At 50.4% G+C, this 24,589-nt stretch overlaps 3 protein-coding genes across 14 annotated transcripts; 1 reads left to right on the top strand and 2 right to left on the bottom strand.

Annotated features, from left to right (window-relative positions):
• Positions 1–349: 349 nt before the first annotated feature.
• On the bottom strand, positions 350–1,913 carry LOC147131753 (uncharacterized). The gene is made up of 4 exons (XM_086014925.1): positions 1,766–1,913; positions 1,069–1,146; positions 788–972; positions 350–704 (listed from the first exon to the last, which is right to left on the bottom strand). Exons 1-4 carry the CDS (start codon positions 1,815–1,817, stop codon positions 636–638), a joined length of 384 nt encoding a protein of 127 aa, XP_085871051.1. The 5' UTR covers positions 1,818–1,913; the 3' UTR covers positions 350–635.
• A 1,637-nt stretch (positions 1,914–3,550) lies between these two features.
• pogza (pogo transposable element derived with ZNF domain a) lies at positions 3,551–24,583 on the bottom strand. 12 transcript variants are annotated; one of them, XM_086014232.1, is made up of 27 exons: positions 15,810–16,482; positions 14,040–14,145; positions 13,877–13,953; positions 13,724–13,784; positions 12,943–13,074; positions 12,739–12,879; positions 12,566–12,642; positions 11,825–11,971; positions 11,587–11,757; positions 11,437–11,550; positions 11,315–11,382; positions 10,507–10,664; positions 10,330–10,430; positions 9,550–9,696; positions 9,334–9,468; positions 9,188–9,268; positions 8,767–8,858; positions 8,506–8,658; positions 8,366–8,425; positions 8,061–8,170; positions 7,840–7,957; positions 7,443–7,608; positions 7,015–7,350; positions 5,852–6,265; positions 4,910–5,104; positions 4,712–4,842; positions 3,551–4,133 (listed from the first exon to the last, which is right to left on the bottom strand). In XM_086014232.1, exons 2-27 carry the CDS (start codon positions 14,095–14,097, stop codon positions 3,827–3,829), a joined length of 3,750 nt encoding a protein of 1,249 aa, XP_085870358.1. In that variant the 5' UTR covers positions 14,098–14,145; positions 15,810–16,482; the 3' UTR covers positions 3,551–3,826. The 12 variants fall into 12 exon arrangements, with proteins under 12 accessions (XP_085870358.1, XP_085870356.1, XP_085870355.1 ...); XM_086014230.1 differs by having other exon boundaries at positions 11,437–11,757; XM_086014229.1 differs by having other exon boundaries at positions 11,315–11,550.
• On the top strand, positions 18,293–23,518 carry LOC147131752 (uncharacterized). Its single transcript, XM_086014239.1, has 2 exons — positions 18,293–18,786; positions 19,514–23,518. Exons 1-2 carry the CDS (start codon positions 18,732–18,734, stop codon positions 20,446–20,448), a joined length of 990 nt encoding a protein of 329 aa, XP_085870365.1. The 5' UTR covers positions 18,293–18,731; the 3' UTR covers positions 20,449–23,518.
• Positions 24,584–24,589: the final 6 nt, after the last annotated feature.

Below are 24,589 nucleotides of genomic sequence, written 5' to 3'. Positions count from 1 at the left end.
AAACGACGTGGCCCTCCTTCAAGTTATTCGGCGGCAAAGAAGCATTTTGTCATCTCGGAGCCGAGCGGAGCTGGCGTTGGCCCCGCCCGCCAGCCGCGTGCGTCAAGGCAGGCCTTGCGCATGCACGCGACGGCCGCCGGCGTCCTCGTCTCCTCGGCGCGCGCGCGCACAAACTGCGAACAGCTCGCAGCGGGCGGCCCACCCACCGACCGTCGCGCGGGCGTTGACGGGCGCCGCGGGACGCTTGTGAGCGCGCGTGCGCGTGCGTGCGCGTCAATCGAGGAAATCACAAGGGATGAAAACAGGCCATTTTCGTGGCTTTCATTTGGCCCAACGAGGATCCAAAATGTCCAACTAGATGCCAATCATCAATTTATTGTGGGGATTTGTGATGCAATGCATTTGGATGCTCGATACATTGGAAGAACTCAAAGAGGAAATAAGCAAGCCGTTTTCACGCAGTGAAATGGCGCGTGTCAACTTTTCACTCGTGCGTGTGACGTCATGTCAAGGCCAAGTCCCAAATGGTTCACTGCATCGTTCAAAGACACACCAGGCAAAAATCCCAAAAGAGACTTTTCGCTGTGCGTAATTGGGGCGCGCGTGTCAACCAGGTGATTGGGGGCAGCTGCAGGTCACGAGTGGGTTTCCATGACCACCACCATCATCATCATCATCATCATCGTCATCGTCATCGTCAGGCCCTGCACAAGAAATCGACAAAGAAGGCCTCCGTCAGCAGTTTAGCGTGTTAGCGGGAGGATCTCACCCGGCGGGAGGATCTCACCCGGCAGAGGAAGGTGGAGGATGACGCGTTGCCGAGCGTGACTCCGCCCCTCTCTCGATGGCTTGCCGTGGTAACGCCCACTTGGTCTTCATCCCAGTCCTGGTCTTCGTCCAGGTCCTCCTGCGAGTCCAGCAGGTGCTTGCTGTCCTTCAGGAAGGTGTCCAGGTCCTCCATGCTTGTGTTACCTACACATGCGCACGCACCTCAGGGCGTGCTCGTGTGCGCGTGTCTTTTTTTGTGCACGTGTGCCTGCTTTTGAAAGTTCGTGTGCGCTCACTCACTGAAGAAGCTGTAGCGCAGCGTGGCGTTGTCATCGTATTCGTAGTCCGGAGATGACGTCGTCACCTCAGCATCGCAACCTGAACGCACGCGCGCACGCGGACACACACACACCCACGCGCACACACACACACACACGCATGCCTGAGTGCAATGTTCGCTATTAGACGGTTTCCACGGGGACCAGCTGATAAGACGGATGGAACACAAGTGGGAGTCTGAACGTGACATATTGAGAAAACATTCGGATGAGTCACGCACACGCGCGCACGCGCGCGCGCGCGGCCTGTGTTAACGTTTCTGAAGAGCGGGAACGGGAAAGCCTGCTGACACCTGGGGATCATGCGCGTGTGCGCGATAACATGATGAGCCGTGCACACGCACACGCATACACACCCACACACACACACACAGACACACACCCACTGATAGGAAGCGAAGTCTATTGATGATATTTAGAGAGTGGGCGTGCCCCGCTGTCATCGGCTGTCAATCACGCCGCTTCCAGTCACGCCGATGTGAAGGACGATGTGATTGACAGCTGGCGCACGCCACACGCGACCCCCGAAGCCAAGTCGTGCTGCGCATGGGCTGCAAAGGGAAAGTTGAGCAAGGACTTCACACCTGCGTGTGTGTGTGGCACACACGCAAACAAAGACGCGCCAACACACGCATTCACACGCACGCGTACGAACTCACCAGCCGCGATGAAGAGGACGAGTGTGAGCGCGGACACACGCGAGGACGACATGCTGCACTGACTTGTTGCGCGTGTGTGCGTGTGTGTGTGTGTGAGTCTTCAACTCCAAGGAAGAGGAGTGGGCGGGGCCTCGAGGGAGGTGGGCGGGGGCGGCGACTAAGGGGAGTGTCGCGGTTTCCATGCCAAGTTTGTTGGGGGCTCGCCAAAAGATGTCCGACAACAACTTGACGCTTCTTCTTCTTCTTGCGCACGCACGCACGCACGCACGCACGCACGCAACGGTTAAAACGACGGCCATCAAAATTGAGCCCGACTAAGTCAAGTCAACTCAGTCATTGCACTTGATGAACAATTGAGTCGGGGCTGGAAAAGTACTGCATGCGTGTGTGCCAGCACAGAAAGCTCTTTTTGTTGGACTCAAGCACAGCTGGACGCTCAACAATAGGCGCAACGCGCACGCACACGCACGCACGCACGCGTGCACTTCCTGTGTCATTCTTCTATTTTCCGTTCTCAGGCCAAAGCACCTGATGCTGCCGATGACCAATTTACTCATGATGGTCTCACCAGAGGTGAGAGGTCAGGGTCAGGATTGGCCGGACTCTGACGTCAGAGGACATGCTGGGAAGCCAAAAGTCAAAGGTCAAAGGTCAAGCCACGCAAGTAAGGCTGGCACGTCGGAGGCACGGCTCCGATGTGCTTTGCAAACGTTGGAGAAAAAAATCAAGCCACTCATGAACATATTGTGCGTGGGAAAAATAAGATAACTGATGACAGGACGTCGTCTCACACACCCTGAAAGGGTGTGTTTGTGTGTGTGGGGGGGGTCACTCCCCAGCGGGGTGCGTGTGCAAGCATCCTGTAAACATGCCAATAAAGCATGTGAGCTTTCTTGTCACACTGTCTTTCCTTTCAACGCAGAATCTACAGGAAGTCCCAAGCAAGTGACGTCACGGCACGTGACACCTTCCCTGTGACAATGGCGCCCAGCGGGGGGGTCAAAGTGCGCGGATGCTTTTCCCATCTTGCAGCTGGTCACGTCGGCCTCCTCCCGAGGTCGCTGCGTGCCCCAGGGCATGCTGGGAAAGTGGCGGCTTCTCACGGACGCTAAATTTAACCGCAGCAGCACGTCGTCAAAAAGTTCCGACACGCTGCGAACGCGTCGCGGAGAGCCAGCGTGCACGCGCGTGTTGAGCGTGCGCGACGCAGTCGCACGCCAAACGTCAACTTCAGAAAAAGATCATTTGAACGGACATGCAATTCATGTCGTTGAAGAGGTTACAAAAAAAAATCAAAAATCAAACAAGCTTAAGTCCTATAATAAAAAATGTCCCTGAGCAACGTTTTATTGTATTTACAATCAATAAAATGCTCACATTTTAATAAATCAATTTGAGAAATAAATGTAAAAAATATTTGGATTCATGCAAACTTAATTCCATTGAAACATTCAATTAAACAATTTAAGTATAGAGTACATGTTCATCATTCTAATTTGTTTACAATATTGAATCATTTACTTCGTAGAAATGAAAACAAAACACTTCTTTTAACTAACCGATTTTCAGAACAGCTAAATGCATTTTACTTTAATGAAAATAATTCATGCGCATTTTTGGGCATTGACCAATTTTATCAAGAATAATGACGTGTTTAACGAAAATCTATTTATGTCAATTAATCATTCAATTTTAATGAACTCATTTTAGGGGGGAAATGATTAATTCAGGCAACAATTGACACAGCAAAAAAAAAATTAAAAAAAATCAGAATACGCAAAAGAGTGATGGAAAATAAAACAGAAAAATCTTTTAATAACTCTCAAAATTGATGAAACAAATTCAAGTTCTCAAGTGAAGAGTAACAGGCGGTAATACTGCATCAGACCAGCGGGTGTCGGCAAAGTCACAAAGGCCGCGCTGGGAAGTAGGCACTACTTCCCTTGATCGTTCCCACTCCAATTTGCAGAGGAGCGAGCGGGGAGTCGGGAATGCTTCCCAACGAGCCGGACACCGTTCCCGACGGTCAATCGTGACGTGACGTGACGCCGCGGCCGTGACTCAAACGCTGATGTCACCGCATCTTGGGCCGCTCTCCGTCCTCGACTCCATTTTCTGCTGCTGCTGCTGCTGCTGCTCTCTGTGCAGCACCAGCAGAAGCTTAACTTTTCCAGCTGGAGGGCCGGGCTCAGGGCCGGGCTCAGGACCGGGCTCAGAGTCAGGACCGGACTCAGGGTCAGGACCGAGACCGGGACCGGGGGGAGCTTTGGCCACCTCCAGGGGCATGTTGAGCTTGGCGGTCAGCGACTGGAACAACTGCTCGGCGTCCGTTTGCTCCTTCTGCAGGTGGCACACCGACGCGAAGGACCTGAGGGGGTGCGGTCGCCACGGCAACAAGGTCAACGGGACACGACGGAAAGACGTCTCGGGCGCTCGCGGCTGGCAAAAGGCGGCGCTCGCTCGCTCGCTCGCTCCGACGTCAACGCTACCAAACGGACCAAGCCTTGCGTGCGGCTGAACCGAGGCAAAGCCTTTGAGAAGCCATTTGAAGCTTGGCACTCGTAGTTGTGACGTGCGACGTGTCGGCTCAAGCAAAGACGTTCACGCGAGGTCAACTGCGCGCAAGGGAGACTCAAGGGCAGCTGCGATTTGCATTTCAACACAAAAGTTGATTCGATCGTTGATGTTTGCAAATCATCGAAGCCGCTCAGAATGCCGATTGACGTTCATGTCGGTGGCCGGCCGATGATGGACGGGCATTTGAGGGCTTGTCGTCAGTCCACTAACGCAGTAGTAGGCGTAATCCCGTGTTTGGACTGCTGGCACATTCAGTAAATCAAATTGGGGTTTTGGGGGTAAATCTTGTTCCGTTGCGAACGCATGGACAAGGTCAGGGAACGGTGACGCAAGTCTGCGCGGCGTGAAAAGGCGGCGGCTGCAGCAAACCTTCTCAAGATGTCGCCGTCCGAAGCGAGCGTGGACGACACCTCGCTGAGCCAGCAGGCCAACATCAGGGCCAGCTGGTCCAGACTCAGACCGTCCAGACCGCCGCGCGCCACCAGCTGGTTCCAACGGGCCTGCGAGCACCACAACGTTTGCGCTTTCTCCCCGTCACGGCCGACGCGGTGCGGCGCGCGCACCAACCTGCAGGAAGTTGAGCAGAACGGGCTTGACGCAGACGTCCAGCGGCTGCAGGCGGCAGCTGCAGCCGGCGGGGATGAAGATGACGTCGGTGGAGGCGGCGCTCAGCAGGGCCTTGAAGTGGTCGCCCGCGTGGCCTCGATGGACGTCGGCGATCAGCAGCGACTTGCCGTGCAGCCGCGCGTGCGGGTGCCACACCTGCGGCAAAGAGTCACGCCGTTGTCTCGCCAAGCGCTCGCCCTCATCGGCCTCATCGAGGTCATCGGCGGGACGCCGCGGCTCACTCCCATTTCAGCCTCACAATAAATAAAATACTCGCCCATGACAGCAAATGGATCATCTGTGTCTGTGTCTGTGTGTGTCCAATCCAATTACAACATTAGCTAACATTTGCTCTACCTGGGCAAAATAATTCACTTTTGGGACAATTATTTGACGCAAAGCAGGAATGGAATCATAATTGATGTTTGTGCATTTTCTGCACAGTCGATTAAAATGTCAGTTCTGGGCCAAAAGGGACGGAAATTACTCATCATTTTTAGTTTTAGCTGATCCGTTAATAGACTGGAGGGAAAAAAATGGATTATTAAAATAGTTAGTTGCAGCCGTAGGGTTTTGTTTTTCAATCGAGCACTAACACAAAAAAAAAAAGCCAAATTTTCTTTTTAAAGTGACTCATGACTTTTTCCATTCAGTATGTTTTATGAGCTCCAAACTGAGGGGAAGAAATGTGGCATTTACCGCCTATTTTTTTTTTCCACTTTCCAAAATGGAGCGAGCAAATGCTCAATTACTGAACTTCAACGTTTGCGTTTGGAGCGGCCTAATCTCGAGCTGGTTCGGGAGCAAAAATCCTGCCGAGCACAGCGAGAAGATGCAACGTGCCGACGGATTCCAAAGCGGAAGCTGAAAAGCGGCGGCGGCGGCGGCGGTCGGAGGTCCCACCTTGCGCGTCCACACGTTGAGGCGCCGGCCGTCGCTGAAGCCGTCGCGGCGGGCCGCCAGCATCACGTTGTCGGGGAAGCCGGCGGGAAGGGCCGGCAGCCCCCCGCGGTAGAAGAGCACGGGCGGCAGGAAGGTGCCGTCCGACAGCGCCGACAGCGCCACGTCGAAGAGGGGCGTCTGCTTGGGCCAGCCCCGCAGCTGCAAGGCCCGCCCGCTGCGGCCGGCGAACAGCTCGGCGTCCACGAACACCGACAGCTCGTCCATGAAGCCCACGTGGGCCGGACGCAGGGACCCGCTCCGGATCTGGACGTCGCAAACGTCGGGCGCGCTAAACATTTCAGCCAACGCTTCCAAAACATTTGCGGCAACGCTACCCCCGCTGGCGAGCTCGCCACTCGCCACCCGCCAGCCGGCCTGAAAGCCAAAGTCGAGCCAAACACTTTTTGTCCGCCCAAAAACATGTTCGATGCAGGCCCGCCACTTCAAACGAGGCATTAGGGAACAACATGCAATGTGGATGTTGACGTTATTTAACATGGACCAAAACAAGTGACATTTTTTTCATCAAATAAGCAAGCTCAACGCGTCCTCAGCCAGATAATGTCCATTTAAGTTTGCATCTGGCTGGTCAAATTCAGATCAGAGCAGACAATTCCACAAGAAAACGATTGCATATCTTCGGCCCAATATTGCGATATCGACAAATTTTCGATATATTGCGCAGCAATCTGAGTTCATTTTCAGTCGACGGAAGACAAAATGGCCGCGCCCAGAGATGGCTACAAACGGCTACATTTTGCTGCTCAACTCATATTCCACAAAGGCTTATTACTCAGAAAGCCGTATTTCAACTGGCGGGCCTGCTGGGAACAGATTCTTGAAAAAAAAAAAAAACAACTCCCAACATATTACTTAGTGAAAATTGCCCAAATCTTTGCAATTTGAGTCTCTCAGGGGTCAGTATTTTCCGCTTCCTGCTGGAGGTTTGTCCCGCAGCACTTTTCCCACTTGACTGGCTTCTCAGTGCAATTTTGTTCGGCAATGCGAGGCCACCGAACGCTACAGCCAGTGCTACAAAGTTGAAGCGGAGCGACGGTTGGCGGCGGCAAGCGGAGGCGGCGCTGCCAGCCGTCTGCGCACATCACATCGGTGGACCGACTCACCCGCGAGCAGAGCGAAAGGACGAAGGCGGCGCTCTTCTCCATGAGCATGTCCAGGACTTTGTCGGGCAGGCGTCCGCCGTGGCCGCCGGGCCGCAGGTGTCGGCACAGGCGCTCCAAGGCGCGCCGGTAGCGCTCGGCCTCGCGGACGCTCTCGGGCGGCACGCGAGCGCCCGTCCGCAGCAGGACGTCCTCGCTGATGTGGAGCTGCTGCTCGTGGCGGATCAGCGCCCAGGTGGACACGCGCCACTCCCACTCCGCCAGCAGGTGGCTCTCTTGCGGCGCTGCCGGAGGAGGAGGAGGAGGAGGAGAAGGAGGAGGAGGAGGAGAAGGAGCCGGCTGGGACGGAGCACGGTTGCGGGTCAATTTATTGAGGGAGGGCGAGAGTTAAGAAGACAGCGTGCGTGCGTGCGTCCGTCCGTCCGTCTGACCTCTTGAGCCGGCGGTGGGCGGGGCCTGAGGAACTTGATGGTCATGGCGGCCGGCGAAGGCGGGTCGTAGGGCGAGGCGAGCGCTTTGACCGACAGTTGGCGAGGCGGCGCCAGGCCGATGGGCACGAAGGCTCCTCCTCCTCCCGATGATGTCATATGGTGCTCGCTGGGAGGATTTGGCAACAAGTTTTATGAGGAGGAACAAAGATTTTTGGGCAGTTGCTATTTCTTTTCCATCAAAAGATCGGCTTGAAGAAAACAATCCCAATCGGTGCGAACGGGGCTCCTCGGTTAAAGGGAACCAGAGCGAGGAAGCGCAAGAAAGAGGATTACGAGGCTGGCGCACCATGACGACGGCAAACAGGAAGTGACATCAGGAGGGAGGAGGAGGGGCTACCTGAGGGAATCCCACGTCGGTTGCGCGTCGGTCCCCACGCCGTCGAAAGCACCTGAAAGGTCACGGCATCGCGTCAGTGAGACCCCGGTGGCGCCGCCCCGGAAGCTGACCACCTTGTCTATTTCCGCATTTTAAAAAAACAACACCCGCTGGCCATATTTCAGTGGACTGACGTCACGCCATCGAAGAATAAATTGAGGATTCAAGCGTCCTCGCGTTACCTGGCAGCGTCACGCACACGTGGCCCGGCCACTCGGCCAGGTGAGCCGCCATCTGGTCTCCCACGTGGCTAACGTAGCAACACCGCGCGCAGCTCAGCTTCTCCGGCAACCTGCGTGCGAAAGAGCGCACATCAACACTTCAACATGAGTGCGTCATTCCTTAGATGAGGAATCAACAAATGAAATGTTGACGGAGGCGGAGATGTCAACAAAATGAAGGAGGGAATTTCAATGAGGCGAAACTTGCGCCGTCGATGTTTGCGTGTGGCGAGCGTGCGAACGTGGGCGGGCGGGCGGCCGCTCACCGCGCGTGTGAGCGGAACATGCTGTGGTAGCGCGGCGACGTCCTGGCGGCGGTGTGCTCTCTGCGGGGACACAAGCGTCAAAGGCGGGTGAGTGGCCGGCGGGCGGGCGAGCGGGCCGGCGGGCCGGGGCGGGGCCTCACTTGATCATGTGGTTGGCGTAGGCGGTGGAGCAGCAGGTGGCGAACGCGCACAGCGAGCAGCGCACGCGAGACGGGAAGTGGCGGCTGGGCTTGCCGATGCGCTTCAGACACTCCAGGCAGCGGCGGGAAGGGCGCCGCCCCTCGTCTTCGTCGCTGATGAGGACGTTAGGATTGAGAGTCATCGCCGCGTCTTTGTGACTACGATCAAGCCTCGGGAGGCCTTCATGTCGGACCCTGCCTGGCGTGCGTGCGTGCGTGTACCTGCTGAGGTTGGACAAGAGGTGAGCGACACTCTCCCTTGCTTTCTCCTCGGGAACTTCCGGCGGGGGCGCCGCCGCCTCGACGTCGACCACCTGGGGCGCAGAACGTCGCCGATGAAGAAGAACATGAAGACCGCAGGCTAAACGAGGAGTTTGAAGTGCCCCCCCCCCCCCCAAAAATGCACTACTTGCCCGTGAGTCTTGTCTGCTGTGTGCGTTACACGTCGCAGTTGTTTTCCAGATTTAAACGTACCATCAAATCAACGGCAATTTTTGCTAGCCCATCTATAGTGTTTCATCGTACGAGTTCGCATGAAGCTAGCAGGCTTGCTTGACAGAACCTTTTGGTTGGGGTCAACATTTGGGTCTTGAACATTTTTGGGGCGTGCGCACCGTACGCTTGGCTAAAGCGTCACACTGACCTTACACGCGAGCACCGCTCGACCCGCATCCTCCTCGCGCTTGGCTCCCGAGTACACCACCGAGTACGTCCTCACAGTCACCTGCACGCACGCAGGTTGGGGAAAGCTCAGGTGTGTGCGTGGGCGCAAGGCCAAGCGGGGCTCACCTTGGTCCCCGGCTTGAGTCCGGTGACTTGCGTGGGCGTGATGTGGCTTCTGTGGTGCAGGTCGAGGTGCTGCTGCCGCTCTTTCACGCACAGGAAGTGAAGGCGACACTTCTTGCAGCTAAACACAAACTTTCTCTGAACACACACACACACGTTTGTTGAACTCAACAGAGTTTGTGACAGCGACCGGTGCCTTTCCAGCAGTCTCGAGGTCACCTGATGCCTGGCAAAGTGGTGCATGTAGCAGGCGCTGCTGCGTTGGACCTTGAGACAGTACGGACACATCAGGTTCTTGGTGTTGGCGTGAAGCTCCTCAAAGTGACTCCACACGTCCGAGTAGAACGACGACCTGAAGTCACACACCTGCCGCGCACGCGCACACAATATCACAGAGAGCGGCGCACGTCCTCCCGCCCGGCAACGCTCCGTGTGGCGATGCCCCCCAAAGGGCGCGCTGCGCTGCCCCGCAAAATGCCGGCCGAAAAGGGCTTGGAGCCGCACCAGCAAAGGTCGTGACCAACGCACGCCGGCCCTTGCGCATTGCTGCCATCTAGCGGTGGTGACGCCACACAGCACTTGAGCAATTTTCTCCACACCACTTTTGTCTCAGAAGACGTTTAGTAGGGCTGTGCAATTCATCGGATCCAAAGAAATCGTACATGAATTCAAACATTTGCACCTTTAGTTTGATAACTCATTTTACAAATCGTGTTTGGTCCAAAAGGAACTTACTTTTATTTGTCTTTACATTTTTTACGTTGAAACTTTTTCTTATTTCATACCAAAAAGTAAATGATGCCAAAATAATCATGATGAATATTTGTTGTCATAATGGAGTAGCCCTAACGTTCAGCCTCATCTTCATCCGTTCAGACAACAAGGCTTGCTTACTACTGCACCAGCCCATAAAAAAACACACAAAAAAAACAACAACAACAGCAGCAACACACTATCGACAGCTTAGAGAAAGTAAGTGGAGATGCTCGTTTGCCTCACCTGGCACACGTACGGCATCTCTCCGGCCTTGTGCGTGCTCTTCATGTGTTGCAGGAAAAGCGGCTCGCTGCCAAAATCCAGCTCGCAGATCTCACACTTGGCTGCCGCACAGACAGGAGTGTGTGATTCTTACGCGCCGACCTTGCGTGCGTGCGTGCGTGCGCGCGCGCTACTGACCGGTGGACGCGCGGCGCGTGTGCACCGCCTCCACGTGGCACTGAAGTCTGAAGGGAGAGCCGAAGCGACGGAAGCAATGAGGGCAAAGCGACACCGAGCCCATGTGGCGGTCCTCTTCGGCCATCTTGGCGGCGTGCGTCTTCAAGTGGGACATAAGCCTGGGGGGGGGGGGGACACGAAAAGGCTGACCTCCATTTTGGCACACAAACCTCTGGGAAGACCTCGCTATCAGATTCCGGCGGCAAAGATATCGCCATTCACGTGATCGCGATGGCGGCCGGAAAATGTTGTCTTCTCAAGCGTGCAGCTAAACAACTTTTGTCCCCCTCCCCATTTGACGCAATCTACGGCGGACCCCCGCCCAGCTGCGATGTCACTTCATTTGTTTGTTTCAATATTTACCGCCCTTTCTAATATTTCAAATTGTCAGTGCAGAAAATGCGCAAATAGAAAAGGATGATGATGATCGGTTAGCGGTTTGGCCCGTAACAGCCGCCAGAGAATCGGCAAAAATGTTGATGATAGTTTTCCAAAGTGAAAGCCGATGTCGGCGAAAGTCTTGTTTTGCTTCAACACGAACATAATCGGCGTGGACGGCACAAATCGGAATTAGTCATTTACTGTTGAGAGGCTAAAATTGCGAAGATTTGGACAAAGTCTCAAAAGCGATAATTAGCTATGAAAATAGTTGTTGATGAATTTGACCAACGATTACTTGTCGATGACGGTGTTGTTGCACCTCTACTGAATATTGGGCAATACATCTGAAGGCCGCAAGGGTGGCTTGTTGACGTGTTACGCTTCTTACTGGATGTTGCTGTGGAGGCTGTGGGCGCAGTGCAGGCAGCGGTAGGGCCCGGCGTGGCTGCGCCGCTTGTAGCCGTGCTCGCTGAGGGCGCCGCGCTCGCTGAGGGCGCCGCGCTCGCTGAGGGCGCCGCGCTCGCTGAGGGCGCCGCGCTCGCTGAGGGCGCCGCGCTCGCTGAGGGCGCCGCGCTCGCTGAGGGCGCCGCGCTCGCTGAGGGCGCCACTATCGCTGAGGGCGCCACGATCGCTGAGGGCGCCACGATCGCTGAGGGCGCCGCGTCCGGGGTCGCACCCGTAGTAGAAGTCGTCCACCATGATGACCAGCTTGCCGCGCTCGGGCCGGATGAGCTGAGGGGAGCCGGGGTGGCGGGCGGGGCCCGGCGAGGTTTCGCTCGGGGAGACGGCGGCGGTCGGGCGCGGGGAGGAGGCGGCGCTGACCCCGGCGGGCTGAGGACAGGAGGGAAAAATGAGGTCACGTCGGGTACGATGGCTTTGACGGATGGGCTCAACTCACAGCGGGGGGCTTGACCGTCAACTCTTTGCCGGCCGCCGGATCTTTGCTGGCCTTCTTGGATCTGTTCCTCTGGCGCTTCTTGTCATTCTTCTTCTTCCTGATTATCTTGAGCTTAGTGATGCTCTCGGCAACGACGGGACTGCACAGCTGGGCGGGAGGAAGTCGCGTCATTGTCATGTTCGATTACCGTGTTGGGAATCGCTCGCTCATTTGCCACTTGGGCCGTGCAATGAATCGAAATTCAATTACAATTACGATGACAATCACAATTCAAATAAAACAATTGTTAAGATGCATTTATATGCTACGCACTTTTTTTTTTTACACAGTGAAATCACACTTGAATTTATACATTTGTATGATTTTTTTAATAACTCATTTTATACATTTTGTTTGAACTTACATAATTATAGTGTTTCAAAGAAATGTGTGTCCTTAAATTTTTCACGCTTAAACATTTTCTTGTTTTGTACCATCAATTAAATGATCATTTGAATGAACGTGATTTCTAAATAATTGTGACTCATATTTTGTTCATTATCAAGCAGCCCTATTTGCCACCACATCAACACGACGTTGGCATGGCGACCTACATCGGGGTCACCCAAGTGGTGCCCGCAGGCACCAGGCAGCCCCCGAAAACGTTAACGCTCGATTCGAAAGGGGCTGGCGACTTGTGGGCTCGGGAGCGATTCCCGCGACACGCCGCAGGTCTTCGCTCTGCTCTCAGCTTCAACTTACGCAAATGAATCCTCGCAGCTCCGAGATCAGCTTGTACTGAGATGAGCACATGGCACACTTGAAAGGACGGGCCGGACCTAAGCGCACGCGCGTAGAGAAACCCATCAGTGAAGTGAGCCGAGTCAGGTGGGCGCACTCATTTGCCCGTGTTAAGTCTTTCGCTGTTGTTGTACCTTTGGGAATATATTTTTTGGTGTCGACCGCAGGTCTGGCGGCGGCCTTGGGCGATGAGGACTGCTGATCCGGATTCTGGGGAACGGCGCTCTTCTGGTGCTCCTTCAAAACTTTGTGAGCGGCTTGACCTGAGACCACGCCTGCGCGCGCACACCGGCCCTTCAAAAACTGCACAGAATCCTCGATCGTTCGTGCGCGCGTACCCGTGATGACTGGGGCGCGGTCGGACGGGGGAGGCGACGGCACGGCGGCCGGGCCGCCGGTCACGCGGACGGTGACGAAGCCGCTGGACGAGCCGCCGGGGTGGAATTGCAGCTGGAGCTCCGGAGCGCCCCCTGTGGGAGGTTGCGCAGAACATCACCTCAGAATGTTGCCATGGTAACCGATGGCCGTGCGCGCAAAAGGTTGATCCCGGTGGAACTTATATATTATATTGTTTTTCCACGTGTTGCTCCACCATTTGTGTTGAAAAAAAAAAAAGTGTTTCTTCTAAAAGCACAACTGCCGTTGCTAACTGTTAGCATGTCAAAGAGGTTTTGCATCGTCTTTTATAGCCTTAAGAAGGCAGTTATGCTGTTTGAGGAATACACAAGGTGTGATGTTTTGTTTTGGAGTAAACTACGGCTGGGAATGGCACAGAACAGCTCGACGCAATTCTTGACAATTTGCCAAAGTGCTGCTTGTTGTGAAGCGACTTGAATTGAGTCACCGGCCACCATACGGCCCATTTCTATCAATCCTCAATCTCAAACCTGATTATAATCCTATTTTTGCATTTCTAATCGGAGCCTGAATTTGAGACATGGAAAAAAAGAAAAAAAAAAAAAAAAAAAAAAAAGACTTTTTTGGGTCAGATTGAAAATCAAAAGGAGCGACTTTTTGGTCCGATTGTTTTTGATTGCCAGTTGCAAATGGAACGCTCAAACGTTCCGCGGGGGAGCCCTTTTCAGGCTGAGGACTTTGTTCGGCGTGACGCGCACTGACCTCCGGGCAGCAGCGGGACGGGGCGACCGTTGACCGAGAAGCCGAGACGAGAGCCTGACGACTGGACGCGTTAAGAGAACGGGAAACCAAGAAGTCAGTCAAAGCGATCTTGTTGATGACGACGGTGGCTGCTGCGGCATCGAGCGCCGTTACCTCCAGCGTGTCCCCGCTGTCCGCCGCCGCGGCAACGTGGTCCGCGTTCGCCGGCCCGGCCTCGTCCTCGTCCTCATCTTCAGGCCAAGAGCAAAAATGAACACGTTTTTCATACCGGTGACTTCATGATCACGACAAATGTCCACTCCGTTGAAAAGTTTACCATCGTACGGCGACTCCTCTTCCTCCAACTCCATCGGCACGTCGGAACTGGCGGCCATCCGCACGCAGCGAGAAATCCGTCGATGACAGGGAGAATAGAATGAAGGCTGGGGGGCAAAAGGGCAACTTAGTCAGGTAAGATTTTTGCCCCAAAGCTTCACCGGCACCAAATCCATCCATTTAATCCATGGAATCATTCATATCATATCATTGATTCGAAAAAGACTAGATAGTGATGGCACTGTTGATAAAACGGCTATTGATTTATTTGAACATATCCTTTGTAATCCATCTCAGCATGTAATAGGATTGTCCCCATTCAATCACATCATTTTCAGCAGATGGACAACCGGGTGTAAAAAAATGGGGACTTGACAATTTCCCACGTTTTTTTTTTTAAGGTGGACAGCATTGCATGGTGACGAGTGGCCGCCATCTTTCAAATGTCTCTCAAATCCTCCGCAGCAAATACATTCCATTTGGGAAAATAGAAACGACGACTATACGACTGCAACCTAATCTACTGCTGACACTTCTGACGAATAATTCCTTTCCATTTGGCCTTGTTGGCCATTTTGACGCGCTGACCTGAAGAAGCTCTCTGGACTTTGGCTCGTACCATCTTAACGGTAGGGATTTTTCACAGAAACTTTATTGGAATTTGACACCGTATTTAACTTACAGCAATTGAATGGGGAAAATGGATTTGACCTGCAAGTTTTATTATTATAACCTTTACTTAACCAGATAAAAACACATTGAGATCAAGATCTCTTTCACAAGGGTGACCTGGCCAAGAGGTCAGCAGCACATGTCGTACAACATTTACAAGCGACACATAACACATACAATTTTAAGGTGCAAAAGTATTTTACAATAACAACGTACGAACTGACACAACAAGTTAAGATTGAAAACACAAGCACTTTTCAATGGTCTTCCGTTTGTTTGGCCCTCAGGCTTGAACAAAACGCTTCAAGTGGGATCAGTTCAGTGAGTTTTAGTTCAGTCTGTAGGGCATTCCAAGCTGAAAGGGCAGCAAAGCTGAACGCTCTCTTTCCAAATTCAGTCCTTAAACGAGGAACAGATAAAACAAGAGTAGCGCAGGAACGCAAGACATAACCGCTATTCGTCTTATGTAGAACACTGCACAGATAAGAAGGGAGCGAGCCCAAGAGAGCCTCATAAATTAGTATAGTATTATTAAATTGAGTTGCGAGCTTGGTTAGGGTTCGAATCAAATTCGTTAATCAAGGCAACGCTAATTCACTTCCATTCATCTCTCCACTCCGCCGGTCTGTACTGGGAAATCTACAATTTCTTTTTAAATTTGAGTACTACTTGGACAGCAAGTGCAAATCACTCATTGTTGCTGCTCTTTGCTTAGGAAAACGTTTCAAAACGTTGCTTTAAAAAAAAATCAACTTAATAACACAGTAAATTGAAATTTAAAAAAAAAATCCTCTAGCATGGTCAAGTACCGCATCAGGTTATGAGGACAAAATGACATCAAGTTGCGCACAAAACGCTGTGCGAATGTTCTTCACTTATTAGCGTGTTGTGCTACTTTCCGAATTATTTAATGCAAGGTGAGCGGCTGCCGTGTTGCTGTGCGTGAGAAGCTCCCACGCTGACCCCCCCCCCCCCCCCCCTTCCAGCCCACCGATGCTAACATGCTAACGAGCTAGCCCGGCCGGCAGCTAAAATCCACCATTGCTGTCAACTCTGCAAAACGAGCGTTTGCCAAAAAGTTATGCATACATTCTCTTACCTTTTGTGTGCCTTTCTAGTTTCCCAAAAACACTTATTGGAGTGAAACTGTAAACGCAAAGTGGCGCCTTTTCCACAAGAAAAGCAAGAAAGAGCTCTTTGACTAGCTGCTAGCAGTTAGCCGCAGACACGCTGCGTAGGAGTGATTCGGCCACTGCCTGTTGTGTATACTTCCGCCAATCATGCCTCACGCTGTCTCGGCGGAGTAATATTGTTAGCTTTGGAAGCTATGCTAACAGTTGGTCACCATGCAGTCTACTCTCAATTTATCCGCCCGACTAAAACATACATTACCGCAACCGATTAAAACAATAACATATATGTGATATTGTCACTTGTGCAAGTGGTGAAAAGGTGTGCTTATGTCCAATATATCATCGTCTTGTACTATGGAATAGTGCGGTCCAATTTTCGTGATTAGCATAGTCGTAAATAACCTTTGTAATGTGTCGTACTAAGTGATATGGTAAAGCTTATTCTTATGTGTGATTCACTAACTTAACTAACGAGTGATCGTGCACAAAACGCATAAATATACTAGAGTAGTTTGGGTTTCATACGCGTTACGTTATTATGAACACCGCTTGTCGTGTATCCTTCCGCCCCGCTCCTGCCTCACTACCTTGCGGACGGATATTATTATCTGTGCGTTCTATGCTAACAGTCGGACACTAGTCTGAATTTATATTCTCCCGAGGAGAACAAATTTAATCTTCAACCGATACTAACTATGAAAACAATTGCTTACCAGACAAACACGTGTCGAAAGTGCGCTTGTTTTAAAATGTCGCTTCGGAATAATGAAGTCCAATTTAAATGGTTAGCATCAACGTAAATAACGTTGCTAATTTCCACTTAAGTGCCAAAGCAGTTCTTGAATAATATTAAATCAAGGGTACTCTTACACGCCAATTTACACTGACGAGTAATCTTACTCTTATCAGAAACAAAATGCACAAATGTGCTTGTTTGGGCTGCTACAGGCTTGAGGTTTAAAATAACCCCAAAGTATTCTGAATTCAATTCAATCGTTCAGCAGCAAAGATACATAAGCAAAAACCTCATAGTTCACAGCTGATCGAAATCTTTTGAGCAGGAGAAAAACAACGTGCAACAAAATTAGCAAATACGAACCATTATTTGCAGGTGTTTTTCAATGAACATGTCGACAATGAAAAGAATCAAAGTGACGTTAGGGTAGCAAAACCAGCAATCATTTCGGCACTCCTCTTAAAAAAAGCTTTTATGTAAACATATTAAAACCTAACTAGATTCTGAAAATGCTGCAGTTGACGTGTGAGTAACTTCAAAAGAGTAAAAGCATGAATATAGTATGCATAGAATGAGATTGCAACGATTTCTAATTTAGTGCTGCTTTAGCATTTTGCTAACAGTATTTAGTGTTTAGCGCTACAGGGAAAATTTTTGCCAGCATTAAGTGGGCGAACTATAAAAGAAAGAAGAACATCAATTCGTATTAATTTCGATTACATTTTTCAACACCTTCGGTGGAGTTCTGCACTCAGTTCACTTGTTAGCATGTTAGTAAGCTAAGCTAGCACCTCCTTCGGTTTGCGAACAACGTTCATAAACATCGCCAGGTGCAGCCAAGTAACAACAACGTGTAAAACTTGCGAAATTACTCATATGAAAATGTACAGTCATCAAATAATGTACTTATAAATACATGCGAGAATACTTTTGATTAGCAATCCACCCTCACTTCTAGCTAGGTGGAGTTCTGCACTCACTTCACTTGTTAGCATGTTAGTAAGCTAAGCTACCACTTCCTTCGGTTTGCGAACGACGTTCATAAAAATCGCCAGGTGCAACCGAGTAATAACAACGTGTAAAACGTGCGAAAATACTCGTATGAAAATGTACAGTCATCAAATAATGTACTTATAAATACATGCGAGAATACTTTTGATTACCAATCCACGCTCAATCCTAGCTAGCGGCTACGGGTCACGTGACTGACAGTTGAAGCCGTTTATCGATGCGCAGTCCCAACACGGAAGAAAAAGCTAAACAAAAAGACAACACGGGAGTAAGCAGGCGGCGATTATTTTGTTGAGATTGAAATCCCGATTATTTCAACGATTATTCATTGACTACTAAAACACAAATACGTACTCAAAATATCATCATAGCCTCATTCCCATTCACCCCTGCGCGTTGAACACTATTCTTTTTTGTCAACTACAAAAAGCCCTGTAAATATCACGTGAAATTCAAGGCTCTTGCATTTTCATTCTATTACATCCACACCTTTGATGTCTTGCATCTTTGCACACATTGGCCCTTAAAGCTTTATCATATCATTAATAACGATAATATAATATTAAGAAGAAAGTAAACCGAGAATGTCCAAATATATTAGCAGTTCCTGCGCGTTTTGGCCTCATGGGGGCAGTGTGGTGCCCTCCATGGATGGAGTACACATTAGAATGAAAACAAAAGAAAGTGAGAAAGTTGCGATGGAACTATATAACTCGGTTTTCGCAGATTGGGGAGAATTTGTGCCTTTGAGTGGTGCTATTTTACCTGTGTGTATGTGTTCCCACAGCGTTTGTTTGTGAATATTTGTTATTTGAAGGAATATCACTCCCGAACCGACGCTAATTTACCATTAGCTTTTGAATGGGATCCTCCATTTGCTTTAGCATCGGCGCTAGCGATGTTTTCAAAACGAACCACGTTTTGTATTTGAATACACAATGTGTTTAAATATTTTCTTGTGTGTTTAATTTTACAGTAAGTCATTTCTGCAAACGCTTCGCAAAAAAGATTGCGCAAAGAACCTTTCGTGCAGTTTTATTTTGAAAAGACGGATGTAAACGTCGGTTGACTTCCTGGTTGGAGGTTGTCGAATTTGACGCTCGGAAAACCAACGGTCGATCGGTGCTGAAAAACACACGAAATGGACAAACATCGACAATTAGATTCACGTTTGGAGCCCAACTCCAAAACCGAAGGTTTGTTTTCTACATTTTCCCCCCTTTTTTTGCCGACGTAGCCTAGGCTCGGTGCTAAGCTCTAACATCTTGGCAGGAGCTAGCTGCTACTGCTTCGATGTGTCACCATAAAACGTAATTAAATGTTAATTTAAAAAAATCAAAAGACGAAATCTCAACACATACAGTATTATGCGGTATGACGTCATCGCGTGTCTGTACTTGCTTGTGATCATACAGAAATGATGGACAGCGTGTTTATTATTTCACCTGACGTTCATTAATAACCTCTTCAAAAATAGTTATTTTATTCAATTTGTATTCTATAAAACAGGCTTGAATACTGAAAACCGAAAACGTTTTGTGGGATCATCTCATTAGAAAGAAAAATGAATAAAATATACACCGGGAGCATTTTAAATGTAAAAGATTCACGTCATAATGTTTGACTGCTTTGGACAAGACAAAACAAAGCAATTCCTTCCAGTTTTTGCTTTTTGACATATTCTAGAAGAGCAGCGTAGTTACTTGGAGAGTATCTTTGATTTCCAAGACACAAAAAGGAGTCGGCCAGGGACCTCAACTGGAAGGAATCGCTTCGTATCATTTTTCCCAGTGCACAAGTCAAACTTTTGTGGTGTGACAGCAATATGCTTTCAAGAAACATTTGAGACCACCCTGCTCTAAACAATTCATCAATGATGAAAATAGTTGTTGATGAATTAGTTTTGTGCTCTGTCTGTTTCAGTGTTGCCATCAGACGTGCTGAAAGTGATTGTGGGTGAAGACCGGCAGCGGGAGTTGAGCGCCGGGGTGCGGCGAGAGGAGCCCCAGGCCCCCCGCGTTAAGGAGGAAGATGAGGAGGACACCGTCTGCGACTTTGCCACCAAGAGAGAAGACGACGATGACGGCGGTGGCCGAAGCGACTCGGACGAGCGAGCCGACTCGGATGATGACGACGACTCTGAAGCGGACGCCAGCAGCAAAAAGCGCTTGAGCTGCTCGCGGTGCCGCCAGAGCTTCGACAACAAGTACCGGCTGGTCCACCACACCAGGACGCACACGGGCGAGCAAATCGTCTGCGGCGTGTGCGGCAAAAACTTTTCCAGCAAGAGCAACCTGCACACACACATGAGGACGCACTCGGCGGAGAAACCCTTCACCTGCTCCGTGTGCGGCAAGAGTTTCTCCGTGAAGAGGTACCTGGTGTCCCACACGCGGACTCACACGGGAGAGAAACCTTACTTCTGCTTCGTGTGCGGCTCGGGCTTCAGCTACCACATGTCGCTGGTTCTCCACATGAGAACGCACACGGGGGAGAAACCCTTCTCCTGCTCCGTTTGCGGCAAACGCTTCTGCCAGAAAGGACAGCTGCGAGCGCACGCCAGGACGCACACCGGGGAGAAACCCTTCGCCTGCTCCTTTTGCGGAAAGGCTTTTTCCGAGCGGGGACACATGATCTCGCATGTGAGGTCGCACACGGGGGAGAAACCGCACCTGTGCTCTCTGTGTGGCAAAACCTTTGCCACCAAGAGGAACGTGGCCGTCCACGCCAGGACGCACACCGGCGAGACGCCGTTCGGCTGCAGCTTTTGTCACAAGAGATTCCCGCACAAGTACCAGGTCACCAGACACAAGTGCGCCAACCACGAGCCAGCAGATCGTTCCGGGCAACTCCAGTGATCCGCGAGTCGGGGTTTGATTTTTTACACATAAACACGGTACAACATGAGACAAAGCCAATAGCATTCATACCCCCCCGACCCCCAAACGAGTACATTTGTAGTGATTTTTCTTTCTTGTAAAGTGAAACAATTGCTACAGGTCAAAGTATTGTAGAAGTGTCAAACATTGTGTTCGCCCACTGGCGTAGTTGACGTAGGCTTGCTGGGTTTTGTAAACCCTCTTGTGGTCAAACTTTTTTTTTTCCATTTATTAATGTAGTGTTGCGGCATTGACCCTCGCAGCGGCAGGTAGCACCGACGGCATCGGACTGGGTCACCACGCAAATTTGAACTAATCCATGTGTCTATTGAATGTGATTGGCTCAAAGAGGTTGCTGTGGTGGAAGGAAAAATGTAAAAACATTTTGTTGCTGCAATGACACGCCCAACCTGCTTCGGTGTGTTTTGACCGTCGCTATCGGCAGCTCGTTTTGGACTGCGAATCGTGATAATCTGTCAGTACTTTAAGTGGAAGTCAACGCAAACATTTTTTTTCAAGAATATGTTCCCAGCAGGCCCACTAGTTGAAACACGGCATTCCGATTGATTTTGCGTTTGTGTAATATAAGTTAAGCAGCAAAATGCAGCAGTTTTTAGCCATCTCAGGCCGACCCGTTTTCTGAATCTGAGCCGCGATTGGTCGATGTGAGCAGTTGCGATGTCATTTCCAGTCCACAAAAGTGACAAAATGGCCGCCCCCGGAGATGGCGGATTAAAACTTATTCCACAAAGGCAAAATGAATCAGAATGCCGTGTTTCAACTAGTGGGCTTGCATATAACATTCTTGAAAAAAATATGTTTGCGTTGACTCACACTTTAATGTCCATTATAAATGCACTGAAAAAGATATTTTCTTGAATAAGCAGGCCACTTTTATTTAAAACGCTTGTCAAATCATGTGCACATCTGTGCATGTGGCGCATGCGAGACACTTATCAGAAGCTAACTCTAATCCGCGCATTTAACAAAACTCAATGCGGCTCTGCTTACCTTTTAGCTTAGACATGATTGTCACTTGAAAGTGACTCCGGATTTGACACCCAGGCCGGCCTCGCTGCAAAGTCATGGGTGGACGAGCTCGGCGTGGGGGGGCGGTACCTTAATTATGTCATTGTTTTTTTAATCAACATGAAAAGCATACTGTTATGTGAAAGAACTATTTAGCAAGTAACAGAAACATCCTTATTGCTCGTTGTAAGCGGCTGCTTTTGAACTAAAAAGACGTTCACTTTTTGGTCTCTGTGAAGCCAAAACAAGACGACCTTGACCGATAAGCTTGCTCAACACTCAATAAGGAGGGAGCTCTTTGTTTCATTTTTGCACTCTTCCTGTCTTTAATCACCTCAGCTCCTCTCTGTCGGCGCACGTATCTTCGCGAAGCTATTTTCCTTGGCGCTTCTCTCACAGAGCGCAAGACTGTGCTGTGAGACTCGTGTCTTATTTGAAGCTTCGGATATCAAAGAAAGCCACAAGACAATTTCTTTGGCCGACCATTTGGTTGAACTCGTCTCAGCTGAAAATTCCACAGCTCAGCCTTTGAAATGAGTTGTCTTCAAACACTGGCGGAGCTAGGATTCTTTTCCTAGGGGGCAAGGATACCTCAGGAAATATGTTTCCTACGAGGAACGGGGCAAATGCGGGAAAAAAAAAATGCACGGAAGAAATCGGGAAAAGTCAATTGAGCTAGTCTGGCACCTGGGCGTCCAAGAATATTTCAGGCAAGGCAGACGTACGCCTTGTGGCCCGTGTGCGTCCTCTCGTGAAAGGTGAGCTCGGAAGCGGTCCGAAAGGCGGCGCCGCAGAAGGAGCATGTCAGGGTTCCGGGAGGACCCGGAACCAAAGCAGACTCTAAAAGCGTGGACTCAGATGGTGTTTTGAGCAAAAAGGGTTTATTAGACAAAAATACGCAAGACCGAAAAAGTGCAACCAAAAGGCGCTGGTATGACAAAAGCAGGAAAACGAGAGCAATCAAAAACGCTTGCAAAAGGCAAGGAAAGAAATAACGAAGATTGCTTGTCGTAAAAAGGACAAGATCACACCAATTCCAAAAAGTTCAACCAAGGGTAGCTTTAATAACACAAGATACAATACTTACTATGGCGAAAAACTTGAGTGAACAAAAGGAGCAAAATACATGGCGAAACCATGAGAGGACATCTAGAAAATTCAATACTTGGTGCTATGGTCACGAGCAAGCAGAGAAATAATCCGACAAGGAGTTGTCGTCTTGGCAGTCCTTAAATAGTCCATTGATTAAGATTACAAACAGGTGCGCTGCAGGGGATCCACCTACTGCCCCTACTGGAGCAACCGGGAACAACAAAAACAAAGCATGACCACGACAAGAACAGACCATGACAGAGCAGGCGTAGGGCTTCTCGCCGGTGTGCAGCCTGGCGTGCTGCTTCAAGGTGGCCGCGTGGCGATAACTTGGCGCCGCAGGTGCAGCACATGTACGGCTTGCGCCCACTGTGCGTCATCTTGTGTTGCGCCAAAGGCCAACGGCGACTGAAGCGAGCGTCGCACTGGGAGCAGGCAAAGGCCTTCTCGCCCGTGTGGATTTTGGCGTGCCTTTCCAAATGCTCCTTGCGAGAGAATGCTCTCCCGCAAAGGGAGCAGGAATGAGCTCTCTCCTTGTTGTGAGAGAGCATGTGAGACTTGAGGTTGGCAACCTGGGCGAAGGCTTTCCCGCACACCTCGCAGCTGAAAGGTTTCTCCCCCGTGTGGATCATCGTGTGTGTTCTCAGCACTGCGCTGCCAACGTACCATTTGCCGCACAGGGAGCAGACGAACCTTTGGCGGTTTTGGTCATGGTGCATCCGAATGTGTTGCATCAGATTTTATGCGATTGCCAAAGCGTTTGTCACACTGGGAGCGTGTCAAGGGTTTGTTGTCGGCGCGGCGGACGCTCGACTCGGATTCGGCGCTCGTCGCGGATTCGGCGTCGCACTCGTCCGAGTCCGACGGCGCCCACGTCGCGTCGACGTCGGCGCCGTCGCACTCGTCCGAGTCCGACGGCGCCCACGTCGCGTCGACGTCGGCGCCGTCGCACTCGTCCGAGTCCGACGGCGCCCACGTCGCGTCGACGTCCGCTTGTTCCCGCGCAACTTGTTTCTGGCGCCGCGGCACTTCTGCAGACACAGCAACACACACGCTCACACTCGCGCTTTCAACTCTGCGGGAACATCATGTCTCAATGCAAGGCTCCTATTTGGGGGAGTCTCTTGACCTGCCTCACTCCCCAATCTGGATTTGGACCTGTTTTACTGCTGCATTCCTTCACTCAAGGGCCACGTAAATAAACTTGACAATCTTCTCAAGTTCATTGCACCCCGCCTTCAATGACAACAAAAATGTGTCTCTCTGTTTTAAGAATTGCCGTAACACGTAAGCCTGACTTTATTCTGACCTTTTTCCTTTTTTAAATGTCTCGAGACTTTTTTTAAAAAATCCGATATAATCCAGGCCTTGCTTTAAAATGTCCAGCCTCATTTCAAAACGGCATGATCTGACTCCCTTAAACGCATGTCACAAAGAAGGTCTCACTACAAATTCGGACACGAGCAAAACAAAATATTCGCACCCACGAGGTGTCTCGAACGGGGCCTCAGTAGACTGAGGCAGATTGGAGACTGAGTGAATTTTTTTTCAAATCACATGAGCCCACTGGAAGTATCTCAATTATACTAGAAAAGTGTCCACAAGAAGAAACCAGAAAGGAAAAGAGGACTTTCCAAAAGGGCCGTCACAAATGCATGCTTACTAAGGAACTCAATCAATTCCCCACAAATACACTTCATTTCCTGCTTCAGAACCGAACTTCAATGTTGCAAATTGCTGTTTTTTTTTTGTCCGGAATTTCCTTTGATTTCAATGGAATGCTTAAAAAAGTATATGTATTGTTTTTCTACCATCTCCGATTACGGCTAAATGAAATTTGGATTTGTCACGCGTTCGTCTATTAGAAGTCGACTTTATTGATAACTTTACAAAGTTTTGAATGGTGATAACAAAGCAGAAAGTTGAAGGGGAAGAAGTGACCAACTTGTTTTGGACTTGCTGCCAGCGTCCAGTCGTCGTTGTTGTTTTTCTTTCCGCT

Source organism: Filicampus tigris, chromosome 18 (genome assembly GCF_054856515.1).
Source record: "Filicampus tigris isolate MCC_2025a chromosome 18, RoL_Ftig_1.0, whole genome shotgun sequence".
Lineage (NCBI taxonomy): Eukaryota > Metazoa > Chordata > Actinopteri > Syngnathiformes > Syngnathidae > Filicampus > Filicampus tigris.
The sequence above is the reverse complement of the archived record's forward strand: the minus strand, read 5'-3'. Positions and strand labels throughout refer to the sequence as shown.